We start from the raw sequence: 16,615 nt of genomic DNA, 5'->3' as shown, positions 1-16,615 counted from the left end.
TTCAATAATCGATTAAGACGATCAGTTGTCAGCTGTAATATATATATATATATATATATATATGTGGACTGACAGAGTAATATATATATGTAAATACATATATTTCCCTGTCAGTCCACACACACACATATATATATATATATATATATATAGACTTAAGTGCAGCCTTAAAAAATAGTAAAAAAATATATATATATAAACAGTAATATTAACATATGACTGTAAATTTACAGTTCGAACATTTTCTTTTATATATATATATATATATATATATAATGATAAAATATATTAAATATATATAATACTATATATATATATATATATATATGTATATATATATATATATATATATATATATATATATATATATATATATATATATATATATATATAGTATATATACATAGACACATAATCACTATTGCTCTGATGAAAAGCCTCGCAGACACACAGGCTGCTGTAGCTCCCCCTGGTGGATGGCAGGTGATTTAACACATGTCATCAACAATTAGTGACTAAAACTGAAACAGATCCAGTCATTCATTCAACCAGTCTTTAAATAGTTCTTAACCATCCAATCCTATGTGGATGGAGGTGGAGACATGATCCAGCGGCCCCAGGACACCCTGCTCAGGCCCCCAGGGGCCCAATCAATGATATTCATCAGTATATCCCAGTGTTTCCACCAACAAACCCCACTGTGGAATCTGGAGGTCCCAGTTCAGTTTCGGGTACCGGTCCGACTGGCCTGAACCCACCCAGCGTGGGTGTGTACCGTGGAAGGGGGCGGGGCAGTGACAGGTGAGGTGGAGTTAGCAGAAAATAAAAAGGACTGACAGGTTAATAATGACTGGTGTGACTGTGGCGTGGGGGCTCCGTCCGTGGTTCTAGTTTTAGTTTTTAAAGTCTCGCGCTCAGACTAAAGTTTCCCTCCACGCGCGTCTCTTCCTGTTTTATCTCCTTCTTTTAACAGGAATTAAGGAGCCCCTGGTTCACCTGGCCTTGGATAGAAGCCCCCCCTTCCTGGAGCACTTTTTAGAGGAGTTTTTATTAAAGCCTGTAGTCATGGAGACAGCAGGCAGTCAGAGGGGGGCACAGGAATATCCTCATCCTTTCATCCATGAGGTGAAGCTGAGCAGAGCTCAGACAATCAGGGTAAGTTGGCTTCTTTTATTATCAGCTAAAAGTTTATCTACCTGGAAAATGTCAAATTAAATCTCCTCTAATTAATTATTTTAGCTATTTTTAATATAAACGTGTAGGAATTGCCATTGTTTTCTCTCTCCGTTGTGTTTTTCTGATGTCACCACTTTTAAAAATTGACTTCCTCCCCAGCATCTGGCATAAAACCATTTTTATTGGCTTTAACAATATTGATTTAAACCTAAGCAAAAGAGCAGAGTCATAAATGTGTTGATCATAGACAGGTGTGACTGATAACAGCATGGAGAGGGCAGGGCAGCCTGATGATGAATGCTCTCTACAGGATTTTCCACATTTTTTGTTCTGCTGTTTTTAGGTGGGGTGATTTGTTTTGAAAGTCACACCATAGAAGAATGCCTGGTTTCAGAACAAAATGTTTTATTTTTGTTAGCTAGTTTGTGACCAGATCAGGTCTAATATTCTTGTTTCCTTCCATCTTTAGGGGGTTATCCTAGGCAGCGTCCTCGTCCCTCTCCGCATCACGCTGGCAGCCTTATTCTTCCTCATCATGTGGCCCATAGCCCGGCTAAGACTGGCCGGCCTGTCCAAAGAAGAGCGAGCCCGGCCCGTCACAGGCTGGCGCCGCTGGCTTTTTCACCCCATCATCTGGCTCCTGAGCAGAGCCGTGTTCTTCTCTATGGGCTTCCTGTGGGTCAGAGTCAAAGGTCGCAGGGCCGACCTGAAGGAGGCCCCGGTCCTGGTGGTGGCCCCCCATAGTGGCTTTCTAGACATGCTGGTTCTGTGCCCGACCCAGCTGGCCACCGTTGTGTCTCGGTCAGAGAACACCAGTCTGCCTGTCATAGGAGGTAAATGCCTGAAGCTTTTATAGTCCCCACACTTTCATTAAATACAGTCCAGTTATTCATTTCATTTTTCCTTAATTTGAACAGGTAAGAAATCTACCAATGGAATATGATGATTTACATTTTAAAATAAGTCTTAAAAAAAACAACTTCATTCAATTCAGTTTATTTCTATAGCGCCAAATCACAACATGTCATCTCAAGGCACTTTACAGTTCACCAGATCATACAGTCAAATTGATTCAAGGTTTTCTATCTAAGGTAAACCAGTTGATTGCATCGACTTATTGACTCAAATGCAATCCCTCAAACTAAGCATGCTTGTAGCGACAGTGGAGAGGAAAAACTAATTTTTAACAGGAAGAAACCTCCAGCAGAACCAGGCTCAGTGTGAGCGGCCATCTGCCGAGGCCGACTGGGGTTCAAGGATAATCATCTTATCTCAGCTACATAATATCTAATCATCTTATTTAAAGGGCAAAAAATATAAATTTAATTGGCAGATCATCTTATTTACCAGCTCAAATAAGGACAAACACTTATTTTAAACCTTTAATTTTTTACGACAATTGTTACAGCGTGGAGAACTGTTTAACCTTAGTGAGTAAATGAATAAAACAAGCACTGCTTTCAGAAACTTTAATATTCTAACCATTATTTCTGATGTTTGGATCTTAACCAGCATCATGGCTAATGGAGGCACCAAGGCTATTAAAGCAGGATTTTTAACTCCAGGTGTCAAAGTAAAGAGCCTTGTTTATAAATGAGGCTGAAAATGTGGATTGGAAGAATTAGCATAAAATCAACTGTAGGTTTGGGGGTTTTTAACATGTAATTGCAGCATTTTGGTTGGTTGATGGTTTCTGTGTCGCCGTCCTCTTGGAAAAATTGGGTCTTTGATCTGCTGGAGCTTAACAGCTGAAATCCTACAAAAGCCCTTCCTAACAGCAGAAGCTGTTGCTGGGAACGGATAATTTAAAGTTTTTATCTAAAAGTGAAACTAAACATTTCTGTAGCTGCAGAATCTGTTGGTCTTTGTTTATATTTACAACTCTGACTCCATGATGCAGCATCTGCACACTTCAGCCCTGCTAGGAATCCAGGTGGAGATGAAGCTAAGCTGCGTTTAAGAGCAATCGGTTCTCCATATCTCCTGCAGGTTGATTTGTCCCTTCTTTGTTTCACACTTTGGATTTGTGTCTTTTGTTATCTACTTTTTTCGTCATCACTAAAACGCATCATTTGAAAATATTAAGAGTATCTTTTTGCTTCAGTTTGCACCAGCCAGAAAGGTGATGGTGGTGATTTTTTAAAACCTGCTTTGACAACCAAAAAAGGAAACTAATCCACTACATTGATGTGATCCTGCAAGCAGGAGGTCATATGGTTATTTTAGTTTAATCAGAGGCCACAATTTGTAACGGTGCGACAGGGCAAAAGAATAAAATTGTTTTATAATAGATTCAATTAAGTAATTTAAATTAATAAGAATTTAAATTAATATTGATGGATTTTCATTATTAATCTCTCATGCACAAAAAGCTTTAAGAAAATCTCTAAAGACAGAAACTCAATTGTTTAGTAAATCAGCATAATGTGTTTAAAAAAGGCCAAACCCAAAAATGTGATTCACAGTGGAAGAGCAGTTTTAACGCCTCAGTGTTTAAAATAAAAGGAGTGGACTTAATCTCTAAACAAGATGACTAAAAACGATAAACTGACAGCTACCAAAGGTTTGTAACTTCCTGTAACTTAAGCAGGTTTGGATTCTTTTAAACATTTCAACTAAAACCTTTAAATCCAACATGATATTAACCTTTGTGGAAAACGCTTCTGCAAAACTCTGATGGATGTAATTCAGTGTGATGGCTTATGAAAAATGATCGTATATATGAAGAGACATTCAGGATATTAATATCATTTAAAAGCTGCGGTAGCAAATTCTGCAATGGGATGGAGATTATAATTCAATGATGAAACTGATAAATTGGCAAAGAATGCAGATTATTTGTTGCTGAGAATCAGGAATACCTAAAATCTTTACACCAAACCATTGCTAAATAGAGAAGTATTAGAGTAGCAGAGAGTGAGGAAGGAGGATGAATGCCTGGATGTTCAACAATAAAAAAGTGGCTACTTTTGTTAGCATCTTCCTGCCTGACTGTAACATTTCTTAATGATAATTTTTTAAATCTTCTGGTTTAATGCAGTGTAATCTTAATTTTTTCTGTGTTCCAGCTCTACTGGAGTTCAACCAGTCTGTGCTGGTGAGCAGGAAAGATCCAGAGTCCAGGAAGAAGGCCGTCACTGAGCTCATCGAGAGGCTGACCTCTAAAGGCTACTGGCCCCAGGTATGATGTTTACTTCTGTCACCAGTGATTTTAAAATGGATAAACTGGAGCAAAACCGTACAGAAATGTATATCAGGATCCAGTTTGTTAATTTAAAAATGTAAAAACTTTATTTTTTTTAAATTTATATTAAAAAAAAATCCTTTTATATTTAAACCTATACAGAAATATTGGATTCTTTTAATTTAATTTTGATTTGTAAACAACAACAAAACTTGCTAAAAGTATTAAAAACCTTGCATTTAAATGTGCTTCTGGTAGATTATCCACTTTTTGTCATTGTGACCTTATTGCCTCTAACAAGTCTAACATGTCTCTGTGCACATGAATATTTATATCCTATATAGCACTTTAGGATAGATGCAATCTATATTTCAATAACATGACAATAAATCTATTCCATAAAGTAAAATAACTGCTGTCCAGTAGGTTAAAGGTATTGTGGAGGATTTTTTTAAAAGACCCGCCCTCCCCACTTAAAAAAAAAAATTAAAAAAATTGCGTGCAACAGCGTGCACAAGCCCATTCCCCTCATGCACGCCCTGTTTAAAATGTGCTGTTCTTATATAGAGTTATACAAGCTTACTGTGCCCAGATACTGCGGGAAATACAGGTGCTGGTCATAAAATTAGAATATCATGAAAAAGTAGATTGATTTCAGTAATTCCATTTAAAAAGTGAAACTTGTATATTATATGCATACATTACATACAAACTCATATATTTCAGATGTTTATTTTGTTTAATTTTGATGATTACAAATGACAACAAATGAAAATCTCAAATTCATCATATCAGAAAATTAGAATATTGTGAAAAGGTTCAAAATTGATGGCCCCTGGTGCCACACTCTAATCAGCTAATTAACTCAAACCACCTGCAAAAGCCTTTAAATGGTCTTTCAGTCTAGTTCTATAGGCTACACAATCATGGGGAAGACTGCTGACTTGACAGTTGTCCAAAAGACGACCATCGACACCTTGCACAAGGAGGGCAAGACACAAAAGGTCATCGCTAAAGAGGCTGGCTGTTCACAGAGCTCAGTGTCCAAGCACATTAATAGAGAGGCGAAGGGAAGGAAAAGATGTGGTCGAAAAAAGTGTACAAGCAAGAGAGATAACCGCACCCTGGAGAGGATTGTGAAACAAAACCCATTCAAAAATGTGGGGGAGATTCACAAAGAGTGGACTGCAGCTGGAGTGAGTGCTTCAAGAACCACCACACACAGACGTATGAAAGACATGGGTTTCTGCTGTCGCATTCCTTGTGTCAAGCCACTCTTGAACCACAGACAGCGTCAGAAGCGTCTTGCCTGGGCTAAAGAGAAACAGGACTGGACTGCTGGTGAGTGGTCCAAAGTCATGTTCTCTGATGAAAGTAAATTTTGCATTTCCTTTGGAAATCAAGGTCCCAGAGTCTGGAGGAAAAGAAGAGAGGCACTTCATCCACGTTGCTTGAAGTCCAGTGTAAAGTTTCCACAGTCAGTGATGGTTTGGGGTGCCATGTCATCTGCTGGTGTTGGTCCATTGTGTTTTCTGAGGTCCAGGGTCAACGCAGCCACATACCAGGAAGTTTTAGAGCACTTCATGCTTCCTGCAGCTGACCAACTTTTTGGAGATGCAGATTTCATTTTCCAACAGGACTTGGCACCTGCACACAGTGCCAAAGCTACCAGTACCTGGTTGAAGGACCATGGTATCCCTGTTCTTAATTGGCCAGCAAACTCTCCTGACCTTAACCCCATAGAAAATCTATGGGATATTGTGAAGAAGAAGATGCAATACACCAGACCCAACAATTCAGAAGAGCTAAAAGCCACTATTAGAGCAACCTGGGCTATCATAACACCTGAGCAGTGCCACAGACTGATCGACTCCATGCCACGCCGCATTGCTGCAGTAATACAGGCCAAAGGAGGCCCAACTAAATACTGAGTGCTGTACATGCTCATACTTTTCATGTTCATACTTTTCAGTTGGCCAACATTTCTATAAATCCTTTGTTTTTATTGGTCTTCAGTAATATTCTAATTTTCTGATATGATGAATTTGAGATTTTCATTTGTTGTCATTTCAAAATTAATCATCAAAATTAAACAAAATAAACATCTGAAATATATGAGTTTGTATGTAATGTATGAATATAATATACAAGTTTCACTTTTTAAATGGAATTACTGAAATCAATCAACTTTTTCATGATATTCTAATTTTATGACCAGCACCTGTATATAGTAGACTTTATAGCAAACTCAGTTAACTGACAGTTCAGACAGATGATCACTGCTTTTCGGTCTGTTAGTGACAAAACTCCTCCCCCACCGCGGGGTGCCTGCGCCATCTTTGTTATTAGTCGCCAGCTGTAACAGCAAATAAGAGCTCTCCGCGCAAAGCATTTTGGGATATATCTGCCTCTTCGAAGGCCTTTCTTTTCTTCTCATACATTTCGTAGACACTTTTTCGTCTTACGTCCCTCTGCCACAAGAACTGTGGTGAGAAAGATGAGCTTCAATGACTGTCTGAAACCGTAGCTCACCACACATATACGCCTGAAAGTGTGCCTGTGCTTAAAAAGATGGCTAACGGGGCGAGCACGTAGGACGGCCTTATGTAAACATATCACCAGAATGATTGACAGTTAGGAGGACCACTTATTGAGATGATCCACCCTGAAAATAAAAGATTACTCTCCTTGTTTTATTAGGCATGAAAGCAGGGGGATCTGTCGTTTGCACACTAATCTTTTCACTGATGGAAACATGTCCAACTTTATGTTCCATTTCCCAAAAAAAAAAAAAAAAAAATAGAAACACACAAAGTTTAAGCCATAGGAACCTTATGACGCATAATTAGAAATAATTTTCAAAATAACTTTTCATTAATACACTACGTGCCTTCCTGTATAGTAGGTTATACAGAGTTAAAGGGCTGCTGATTGGGACTGATTGTTTTTTGTTTTTTTTTATGATATGCCAACATTAGAATTTACAACTAAAGCATCTTTTTATTTTTCAGATGCTCATGTTCCCAGAGGGAACCACCACTAATGGCCGAGCTCTCATCAAGTTCAAGCCTGGTAGGTTTCTGCAGTGATGTTTCAGAGCGCACTGTCCTGTCTGCCTCACCTGATCCAGGCAGTCCTGTTTGTGTAAATCATACAGGAACGGTTGGAGTTTCTTGTTTTTCTGCCTGATGACTTAGTACTTTTCCACTGTCTTTTCTTTCTCTTCTTACACCATCTTTGTCTCTGGATATCAGGTGCCTTTCTTGCTGGAGTCCCTGTCCAACCAGTGCTGCTACGTTACCCAAACAAACTGGTGAGAAGGTTTAGTGCTTCAGGTTACACTCTAACACTGTTTTTAAAACTGTAAACAAATGATTATCTGTAAGTCTCCAGTTTTTAGGTTTACCTTCAATAATTAACTTTTCTGATCTTTTAACCATGATTTTTGGATGATCGCTTTAGAAGCGTCTTTTCCAACTGTAGGTGATGTTATAGTAAAGCAGGCAAAAGATCAATAAAGCAGAAGTAGTTTGAACTCTTCAGTGAAGCTTTTAGATCAACCATTGGAGTAGAAGAAGCTGCAGCCTTTTTTACATTAATCCTGTTTTCGACAAACTGCATCATATTTTACTTTCTTACACTCATTCAGCAAAAAATTATTATTTTTTTAACAGATGCAGTTTTCTTTTGCATGTTCCCTGTTACTTTCTCTAATGTTTGCAGGCGCTGTCTAGGGAAGTGTTTGCATAGTGCAAATATATCACTGTTTGTAGTGCATAAAAAAATCTTTGAGTGGAAGATAAAACCTTTTTTTCCCCCCATTTTCCACTGTTTGATCTTTGATTTTATGACTCTTCCTCAGGATACGGTTCGATGGACGTACAAAGGAGCATCATGGTGAGTTCTTTACACGTTTGCTTTTATATTTCAAGGGTTTTTATTATTTTTTTCCCAGTTAATTTCAAAAATTCTAAATCCTAAAGGGCAATTAAAAGTTGCAGCAACTAACGGGCACCTTCATTTAATTAGTTGATATAGGGCTTTTTTTTTTTTTTTTTTTTTTTTTTACATTCTCAGAATTTGCGACACTAAATTAAATCCACATCCTTACCCTTATGTAGAAAGCACTATCTAGTTTAAACATTTTAAAGACATAAAAAAGATAATAATTTTAGCTTTAAATGTTTTATATTGCTTATAAATGGCTCTAAACCTGTATAGATTTGGCTTAGAAGAAAATTGCATGCGTGTCCAAACGTCTGCTCTAACCCCTCAAACGCTACATGGAGCGAGAACTATATAGTGAACTCTGTTAACTGACTGTTCGGACAGATGATCGCTGCTTTTCGCTCTCTGTTGGTCACGTAACTCCAGCTCCTCACATGGTGCCATCTTTGTTCCTTCTCAACCCCCAAAAGAAATCTCATGATGCTTTGCGAGGAGAGCTCTTGCAAAGCATTGTGGGATGTATGTGCTCATGTAGCGGCCATGGATCTGTCCCGGAAGCACGATCCGTCCTGGGCATGAGCGAACAGATATACATCCGGGTGTCCATAAATAATGTAATTATGGTTCTAAAATTAACCCACTAAAGAAAGCAAATGCACATCTTTAAAAATGTTTTTTTGACTTTTTTGTGATAATTTTGATTCTTTATGCATTTGCTCTCCGTTTAACTGTTTCTCATGACGTCATCATCCTCAGAGCAGTCTGGCAAAATATGATTAAACCATGTTTGTCTGTATTTTAGTTGTTTCTTTAGATTATGCACTATATACCATAATGTTAACACAAAAGAAAAACATAAAACTCAAAAAGACTAGATTTATGTTTAAATCCAAAGCTGAAAAAGTTAGCCACCGGAAGTAGCGTAGGACACCATTTCCGGTGCAGGTCTGGCACATTATAGTTTAGTACAATTACTATTTTTGGAGAGGGGAAAAAAGTAATTTAGGTATTTTTAACAAAATAAAATCGAGGGCAACCCGGATGTATAGCTGGATGCACATGCAGAAATGAGCTGATGGTGCATGCGCAGAACGGATCGTGCTTCCGGGTTGGATCGATTGTGACAATGGTTGCACACTACTTTTTAAGGTGCATTTTGGGGACATTTTTAGTCCACTACTTTTTCATCCACTAGACGCTCGGACACTCTTTTAAAATGGTGTAACCCCTCTAGTGCTCTATGCAGGGATTAGGGTAATTCATTTGAACACAGCCAGTATGTGGTATAAAATTGGCTTGGATTTGACGACTTATTATTTGTCCAATCAGTCACAAAATAAATTTTGTCCGATCATTTCATGAGGCTAAACTGGAGGATGATAAAGTAAATAGATAATGGGTGAATAAGACTATAGTTATTTAAAAACTGCTTTGATATGTTTCTTAATTATTATAAAAGATTTGTCCAGACTTTTTAAGGTTGGGTTAATCTACTATCAGAGTTAAACAAGTGTGAAAACGGTGCATATGTTTCAAAAGTTAAACATCTTCCAGAACGATGCAACTAAGGCTAAAGCTTATGTTGGTGGTTGAATTGCATCACATTTCATTCCAATTCCATCCATCATTGGCTGTGAAAAACAGAAAAAACAAGCAGATTTAATTCAGACTCCAATCCCATAGTGTTTGCGTAAAGCTAACGCTACAATCTTTGGTATTTAGACTCGTTCAATATCAATCAGCACAGACTGGAAACGGCTTAAGGCCATTTTAAAACTGAGTCTTGGCAGGGGTTAATAAGTTTAAAAGGTCAACAGCTCTAAAAATCCCTATTAAATCGATATCAATTCAGTTTATTTATAAGGCGCCAATTCACAACACATGTCATCCTAAGGCACTTTAAAATTCAACCAGATCATCCAGTCAAATTGATTCAAAGTTTTCTAAGGAAAAACAGTTGATTGTATTGACTCATTGACTGGAAAGCAATCCCTCACACTAAGCATGCTTGTAGTGACAGTGGAGAGGAAAAACTCCCTTTAAACAGGAAGAAACCTCCAGCAGAACCAGGCTCAGTGTGAGCGGCCATCTGCTGAGGCGACTGGAGTTTAAGAAAACGGAAGAAGAGAAACAAAAAGCAGCTGTAAACCAGTTCTACATATCAACACAACCCCGCTCCTAGAAAGGTTATATCACTTTGCGTAAATGCTTTTTGATAAACCTTTAAACACAGATGGCTTTCACATTTGGAATTTGTTTTTGTTTTTTTTGGGTGGTGTGCCACCATTAATGTTCCTATCTGAAGCACATCATGATAATGAAACAAAAAGTATTTCCTTTGAGTAAAACTGTGATCTAAAGCAGCCAACATTAGAGCGGTTAGGTTTAATTTTCTGAACTGACTGACAGGAAACAGTTGAAATGTGACTGTCCTCTGTGTTTTTCACAGATCACTGGACGCACACAGCCTCCATCCTCTATTAGGATCCATTATGAGCTGCTATCCAGCCAAAAGTAAATTATGTTTAGAGAGATTAATAAAATATTTGCATAAATTGTTAGGTCACTCTTAGGACTGGGGTTGTTCTGGGACACTAGTGCTCTGCTCTCTAACTAGCTATTAGCTTTAGCCGCTCGGACTAACTAATGTTGACAATGAAAAACAAAAAATATGAAATAAACTGTTAATCTGTACAGAATATTAATCTGCAAAGAATTTAAACTAATCAGCCTGAGGGGCAGTTTAATTAAATACATATAAATATATAGGTTTCTCTTGCTTTTTGCACAAATATCTGAAACTTTTAAGAATATAAAGCTTATGGCCTTACTTTCAAAATATGAATGCTAACTTCCATTGATTTGTAATGTTTAGCAAATGCGTGCATTTATTTTTAGTATATTTATTTATTTTTTTTACTATTTATTTAGCTTTCATAACTGGGATTAAAAATATCACCTTGTCATGTATAAAAACAATCTTTTTCATACCGCTTTGCCTGAAGTTTGATTAATGTCGGATAAATCTGTGTTCTTGGAATGCATCCACCATTCAGTCTGACTAGTAACGGTTTGTTGTGACGCTGTCAGAATAATGTGCATTTTTCAATGACTGTAATGTTTTCTGTTTAATCCATCAGGACCGAGGCCGTGTGGCACACTGCTTCACAGTTTTACACAAACATGACTGTTGAGGTAAGATTAGCTTTTATTTCCCCTACTCCTGCCGCCAAGTCGTAAAAGAAAAACCTGTGTTTACTTAGGGTGTGTTCACTACTGGCACTAAGTTGCAGCAGATATGGCAGTTTTTACTCGTATCGGAAACATCTTAAAAAAAACAAGTCGGCCTTAAAGAAATAAACAATAGATAAGTGAAAAAATTTTCTTGTCTTCCTGCTTTTTTAGTTCCTGCCTGTTTACAAACCATCTGAGGAGGAGAAGCAGGATCCCAACCTGTACGCTGACAACGTTCAGAGACTCATGGCCAAGTAAGGAGATTAAAGATGGGTTAGCTCAACTTTAGGGAAATTAGAAACTTATAAATAACACAGCAGGGGTGATTTCTAACAAGAAAAACTCTCCTGGTGGAGCTCCTTTTTCTCATAGCTCTGAAGTTTGTGGATGTAGTTGCAGATGGCTGCCACTAGGTGTAGCACTTGAGCCAGGTTTTATCTTAAGGATTTTTTTTCTGCTCCAACTGAATGATTCTCCTTCATTAGAGCAGCTGAAATGCTTCTTTTTAGCTTCCTAACATTTCTTCACTGATCAACAGGGCTTTAGGAATCCCAGCCACAGACTATGTGATGGAGGGAAAATTTCCAGTGAGCAAACTGGGTGGGTTGTCTCTGCCGCTTGTGTCTCCTAGCAGAGAAACGTTGTCTCTCCTGCAGAAAGCTGGGTAACTATTCTTCTCCTGATTAAATGTTTGACATAAAGCTGTTATCTAAATTCACCACAATCCTTCCTCTCACTACTTTCTGTCTGTCAGGCTGCAAAAACATGAGATCGAGGCGGCTCTAGCCAGAATGATTGACAGGTGTCAGTCAGGAGTTCAGAGGGCAAAGGTCAGCGCAGATGAGCTCAGCTCTATTCTCTCTCTGAAGGACAGACAAACGGCTGTCTCCATCTGGGGCTTATACTCAAAGGTAACTTTACTGTTGGTCTGAATGGAGGACAAATATTTTCATTTAGCTCCACAGACATTCTAACCAGTGTTTCTCATGTTTTATTTAAAGTTGGGACTGTAAAGCGTTCATTTCGATGAAATGGAAACATTTTAACACGTAAAAAAATAAACTATTACTTAAGTTTTCAGTAATGCTTTTTTTAACATAACATCAATAACCATGTAATAACATGGTAATAACATGGTAATAACATGGTAACATGATGATAACATAATAACATGGTAATAACATAGCAAGTCACACTATAGGACTTGGTAACAAGCAAAACTTTTTGGGTAATTACCCCAAGATTAAGATATATATGATTTCAAAATAATAAACTACACGTAAATATTACAAACGTATGTGACTATGTAACATTGTAATTACCATTAGGTTACCACATAACATTTTCTATAATTGGCCACCACCTACAAATATAAAACTGAACTCAAGATGTATTGATAAATAAGAATTCAGTTAAGAAGATTGGCTTGCTGTCTTCTAGGTTTGGTTTTCTGTTATATAGTAATAAACTGAATTTTAACAGATAACACATTCATTTATTGCCGTCTGCGAAATGAATGAGTTGCCTGGTAATAGCGGTTTGAAATCAGAAGAAGCCGGACTTTACCTTGTCTGCCTAAAATTTGAAGCACAGCACTTAGTAAGATTCTCGTTACCTAGTAATATAGTGTAACTTGCTATGTTATTACCATGTTATTACATGGTTATTGATGTACTGTAAAAGAAAGCGTTACCGCGTTTTCTAATATAACCGCTTCATACTAAAATCTCAAGTAGGAACCTTTGTACTGGAGATTGTTGGGAGCAGTGATGGTTATAGAGTCTTCCTGCTGCTGGGAGGAAGGATCAGTGATAACGCTCCCTGGTGCATTTATGGTGCAGCAGTCTGTCACTCAGAAGTGTTCACATTTCCATGGAAGTAGTTTTTTGTTAAATATGTTACATAAAGGGTTTCTAAAAGGGGAAAAAAAGCATTGATTAAAACTCTCAAGCTATCTGATGGTCGACTGGCATAAATCATGGATTAAATACAAGAAACATTTGTGTTGCTGTTCTCCTATGAATATTCTTTCAATAATTGATGAGAAAAAGTTTTTTTTGAATTGGAAAAAAATACTTTGTCAATATGGTTTTTGATTAATTGAATACAGACCCTTTAATAAGTGTAGAATTTGAATCATGTCCCACTGCTAGTTTTAATGTTATCCTGTTGGCTCCAATTTTTTTTTTGATAATTTTAAACCCATTTTTATTTTTAAACCCAAACCTGTGTCATGAGCATTGATGACACAGGTCTGGTCATGAGCATTGAGTTTTTAGCTTTTTATCCAAATAACCAAAAAACGAAACTTGATAAAACATTAAAGTGTCTTTGCTGCAGTTTTTTTCCCCTTGTGTGATTTCATGTAACCTTTCTTATTGGTAGGATGAAACGGTGGACCTCAGACAGCTTTACTTCAGTGTTTCACTGCTTACCAACTCCCACAACTTCACAGAGCTGATCCACGCTGCTTTCACGGTACGCTCCATCGATCTTCATCTCTTACCAGAACTGTTTTTTTTTTATTTTTACTCTGTTTGCTCCATCAACCTCCCAGATATTCAGAGGTGTCAAGTAAGGAAGTACAAATACTTTGTTGCTGTACTTAAGTACAGTTTATAGGTATCTATACTTTACTCCATTACTTATTTTTCTTCCTACTTCTGACCTCTACTCATTACATTTTCACACAAGTATCTGTACTTTCTATTCCTTACATTTTTAAAACAAACGTTACTCATTACCCTTGGCTTCGGTTTGTGCGCCATCCAATGCAGATCATTTGCTCCATCCACATCTAGTGAAAACGAGTGTAATTGGATGAGTCATATAACGCAAACACGCATTGGTTAGCTAAAGGAAATCATCAGAAGCAAACGGGTGTTCTTCAAACTGCAAACGTGAATTGTCTATGCCAGTGTTTTTCAACCCCGCTCCTCAAGGTACACTGCCCTGCATGTTTTAGATGTTTCCCAGCTTTCACACACCTGTTATCAGTTGATAGCAGATTATCAGGCTTTGCTGAACTGCAATCATTTGAATCGGGTGTGCTGAAGCTCAGAAACATCCAAAACATGCAGAGCAGTGTGCCTTTAGGACCAGGGTTGAAAAACACTGATCTATGCCATGCTACAATGTCAGATTCAGAAGAAGATGTTGAAATGTCTGAAAGGTCAGACATAGGCGAGAGAGAGAGTATCTGGAGATGGAGACCATCAAGACCTCCCTCATCCTTGGCTCTATCTCAAAGAATTGTTTTTGGAATATTCAAAAAATTTAGCTTTCAATTCATTTAGTGGCATCTGGCTGTGTTTTAAATGTTACTTTATACTTTTGTACTTTAAGCAGTTTTTGCAGCACATACTTTTTCACTTTTACTTGAGTAAAGATGTCAAGTTGATACTTCAACTTTTACCAGAGTGTTTTTAAACTGCAGTATCTATACTTCTACTTAAGTAACAGATATGTGTACTTCTGACACCCCTGCAGATATTCGACCAGGAGGGAAAAGGCAGCCTGAATGCAGAGGAGCTGTCAGACCTCATGGGGGCGCTGCTCAGTATTCCTCAGCATAGCACCGGTGCTCTTTATGCCGAGGCGTCCAGTCTAGGCCTGCTTACTGAAGGTGAACCTTTGTTATCATTTCTGGATCGATCAGGACATTTTTATACCAGACTAAAACCCAAACGTCTCCCTGTTTGCTTCCAGAAAACCTGCTGCGACTGCTGACCACCCATCCTACCTATGGGAGACTGCTGAACGACCTCCTGCAGCCCGAGGAGGCGGGCTCTCCGCACGCTCCACCAGCCAATGGGAAGGCTGTGAACAACAACCGATTCACCCACATCATCAACGGGTCTCTGCACCACGTGAAGAAGTTTGAATGAGTGTTTAGATGACAGACGATCCTACCAAGCGGATCCACAGATTTATATTTTTATACGTTTAATGACGGACATTCAGGTATTTTTGGATGTAATTTTATGTCAAGCGTAACTTGCACAAATGTGAAAACGCCTAAAGAGAATCCAAGATTTCCCCTCAGTGACTCTGAAGGTCTCAATGTTTACTGCTGTGTTTTTATCTTTTAATATTTGTTTTTGTGTTGTTGTTTTTTCCACTGAAAGTTGAAAATTATTTATAACCATGTGACGTCTATGTAAGACACAAAGGTGTTTGTCAGAATAACTTATCATTGTAAAGTGTTTGTGATGTAACTGATTCTTAGTGTTTATTTGGAGAATAAACGGAGCCGTTTTAAGCGTGCGGTCAGTTTATTTGTTCACTATGAGGACCGATTACTCGTAGAGTCTCTCCTTCTTGCTTTATTCTGAGGAGGATGCCTCTCTGCTCCTGCTGTGTTTCCACCGTCTCGTTTGTGTTCCTTTTCCTCTTTTTTGGGTTTTTGCCTCTCTGCTTTTGGCTTTCTGTGTTCTGATGGCTGAGCTGCTCCGGTTCAGTCGGCATCCCCAACGTGTTCCTTCTATTTGCTAAAAGCTTTCCTGTTGGCAGACTGGTGTTGGCCCCCACAGTCCCTCTGCAACTCAACTCTGGGGTAAGGAGGTGTTGATCAGGACATCTCCCCTCAGCTGTTTTCGAAGTGCGGAGCTTCTTCCAGTTGGAGGGTCTCTTTGGTGCCTTTTCTGAGGCCTTTTCTTTATCAGCTGTTGGGTCTTTTTTGGAATTGGCAGGTGGAGGTTGATTCATAGAAACCTTTGGCTTTTTGAACACGTCAACAGGCTGGTTGGGTTCATCTTTCTTCTGTTTGGTCTTTCTTCTGTTCCTCGGACTCAAAAGGATTGAATGTTGGCCCTGATCTTCATACACGTTTATCCTCTCCTCTCTTTTTGTTGATTGTTTTATTTCCCTCTGAGCAGGCGGTGCTCTCTCCTCTCTGGTTTTGGTTTTCCCTCTTGTAGCCTTTGAATCTTCCCCCGTCTGCTCCTCCTTTCGTTCCTCTCTTGTGCAAGAAAGCCATTCCATCTTCTCCATTCTTTTGCAGAAATCTTTATAATCTACCTGCTCGGTTTTAATCGCCTGTTTTCTTTGCTCTCTGGTCCTTTGGCTTTTCTC

At 38.3% G+C, this 16,615-nt stretch overlaps 1 protein-coding gene across 1 annotated transcript; it reads left to right on the top strand.

Moving 5' to 3' along the window:
- Nucleotides 1-837: 837 nt before the first annotated feature.
- On the top strand, nucleotides 838-15,803 carry lpcat4 (lysophosphatidylcholine acyltransferase 4). Its single transcript, XM_038302147.1, has 13 exons — nucleotides 838-1,155; nucleotides 1,646-2,009; nucleotides 4,245-4,357; nucleotides 7,372-7,432; nucleotides 7,615-7,673; nucleotides 8,223-8,257; nucleotides 11,449-11,503; nucleotides 11,714-11,796; nucleotides 12,081-12,206; nucleotides 12,297-12,453; nucleotides 13,928-14,020; nucleotides 15,032-15,167; nucleotides 15,251-15,803. The coding sequence occupies exons 1-13, from the start codon at nucleotides 1,066-1,068 to the stop codon at nucleotides 15,427-15,429; spliced, it is 1,551 nt and encodes a 516-aa protein (XP_038158075.1). The 5' UTR covers nucleotides 838-1,065; the 3' UTR covers nucleotides 15,430-15,803.
- The last annotated feature ends 812 nt before the right edge of the window (nucleotides 15,804-16,615 follow it).

The sequence above is a fragment of the Cyprinodon tularosa genome, unplaced genomic scaffold, assembly GCF_016077235.1.
Source record: "Cyprinodon tularosa strain WSP-4 unplaced genomic scaffold, ASM1607723v1 ctg482, whole genome shotgun sequence".
NCBI lineage: Eukaryota > Metazoa > Chordata > Actinopteri > Cyprinodontiformes > Cyprinodontidae > Cyprinodon > Cyprinodon tularosa.
This window is presented reverse-complemented; position numbering and strand designations above follow the sequence as displayed.

Excerpts from the sequence above, each read along its gene's own strand:
- lpcat4 (XM_038302147.1), top strand. The coding sequence starts at position 1,066 with ATGGAGACAGCAGGCAGTCAGAGGGGGGCACAGGAATATCCTCATCCT. Across the intron at positions 4,358-7,371 it reads CTAAAGGCTACTGGCCCCAG|ATGCTCATGTTCCCAGAGGG; the intron begins GTATGATGTTTA and ends TTTATTTTTCAG. Across the intron at positions 8,258-11,448 it reads ACGTACAAAGGAGCATCATG|GACCGAGGCCGTGTGGCACA; the intron begins GTGAGTTCTTTA and ends TTAATCCATCAG.